Source organism: Colobus angolensis, unplaced genomic scaffold (genome assembly GCF_000951035.1).
Source record: "Colobus angolensis palliatus isolate OR3802 unplaced genomic scaffold, Cang.pa_1.0 Scaffold65, whole genome shotgun sequence".
NCBI classification, from domain to species: Eukaryota; Metazoa; Chordata; class Mammalia; order Primates; family Cercopithecidae; genus Colobus; species Colobus angolensis.
In genome coordinates this window covers 4,618,216-4,619,971 of record NW_012120154.1, presented here as the reverse complement: position 1 = coordinate 4,619,971, position 1,756 = coordinate 4,618,216, and the positions used below count along the sequence as shown (strand labels likewise).

The following is a 1,756-nucleotide window of genomic DNA, read 5'->3' as shown; positions in this document are numbered from 1 at the left end:
AGCATCTCCTGAGCACCTATTTGCCCCAGTGCCAAGCCAAGGACAGACTTGGTCTCCGGCCCTCCAGGATCCTGTCTTCACTGGGAAGGCTGGATAGTGGGGAGCCGGGAGTCCTCAGTAGGTGGGGCCCAGAATTCTTCTTGCAACCCCAAAGGAGGGTCAAGGGAGACTCTCTGGGAAACTCAAAATCCAGCCACATGGGGCCAAGCTACCAGGTTGCTTTCTTCTACTGTGACTTCCTGATTCACCTGCCAGAACCTGGACCTTGTCCCAGGGCCAAAGCTTTCTCCAGCTCCTCCCTCCACCGCTCCCCAGGGGGCCTTACTCTGAGCCAGGAAGGGTGCTCCACCTGCTCCTGAGCATGGCCTGAGAGGCCCTGGGGCCGTGTGACACCTCTATGGACATACTGGGGAAGCCACCTGTCCCCCCACCCCTACCCAGGAGGCTGGGGCTACAGCAGCTGGGGCTGCAGCCCTCTGGCTTTCTGGTTCCCTTTCCACCTGTCTTCCTGGTAGGACCCAGCGTGCTCTGGGACAGAGTTCACCTGACATGGGACAGCAGGAGGCTGTTTCTGCCAAGACTGAGTGAAAGCGGTGTCCTCGGTGTGGCTTCCACAGCCGGAGGGGCTATGGTGGTCTCTGTCCTTGGTGGAGTCTCCAGAGCTTGAAAGAGATAGAAGTTTGGGGGCAAGGATGGAACCCAGGGAGAGGCAGGCAAACTACTCAGAAAAGGCAAAGTTTATTCCAGTGTTGACAGAGAGAGGGTGAGCCTTGCACAGCAATTCTAAAAACATGTCAATCTCCTTCACCTAAGAGGTATGAACCGGCTGCAAGTCATGGGGTTACTAAACCAGCCGCAGTTATACAGTAAGCAGGAGACGTCACGGCTCAGGCCTTCTCAGACTTTCCCTGGGACACACGGCTCTCTGGGGGGGCCCGGCGAAACCACTCGGACCAGGAGCCATCGTACACGGCCACATCAGGCTTGCCGCAGAGGTAGGCAGCCAGGGCCACATGGCAGGCGGTGACTCCCTTGCGGCACGTGGCAATGAGAGGCTGCGAGAGATCCACCTTCTTGGTCTGGAACAGGGCACGGAGCTCTTCTGGGCTCTTCTCGAAGCCATCCTCAGTCAGGAAGTCCATGAAAGGCATGTTGACAGCGCCGCGGATATGGCCCGAGTCCAGTCCTGGGCAGGGCAGAGGACACAGGTTAGGGGATGTATGAGGGGTGGGGACTAACGGAGCCTGGAGGATTCAATCAGCTGTAGCTGGAAGGATAGATAGCTTTGCAAATAAAAATCACATCTTTGCTCTGCTTGGAGCTCAATTTATTCCCAGCCCCACCTACTACCATTTCTCATGACTTAAGACGCCTGCACCTCCTCCCCTAACACCTGTTTTAAAGTAGAGATGCCCAAAAGCACACCTGCTTGAGAGGACAGTGGCGTGAGTCTCAGCTCCACTAACCTTTACCTTGGGCAAATCATTTCACTTCTCTGAACCTCAGTTTTCTCATCTGTAAAATGGGCTCAGTGGTACATATCTATCTCACAGCGGTGTTGAGAAGAGCAGATGGGATAACTTATTGCAAATGCTACGTGCTGAGAACACAGCGGTGAAAGGGAGAGACAGCCAGGCCCTCTGGGAGATTCCAGTCTAACAAGAAAGACAGATGCTAAATAGATAACCACATAACCAATCAGATATGTCACCTCATTTTACAGATTAATCCCCTGAGGCTTGGCAAAACAACAGGG

The 1,756-nt window shown here is 54.6% G+C and overlaps 1 protein-coding gene across 1 annotated transcript in view; it reads right to left on the bottom strand.

Annotated features, from left to right (window-relative positions):
• Positions 1 to 722: 722 nt before the first annotated feature.
• TST (thiosulfate sulfurtransferase (rhodanese)) overlaps positions 723 to 1,756 on the bottom strand; it is a 9,002-nt gene continuing 7,968 nt past the window's right edge. The window contains exon 2 of the mRNA XM_011964298.1: positions 723 to 1,186. Within this exon, the coding sequence (XP_011819688.1) occupies positions 888 to 1,186 (299 nt within the window). The 3' untranslated portion in view covers positions 723 to 887. The remainder of the gene's footprint in view (positions 1,187 to 1,756) is intronic.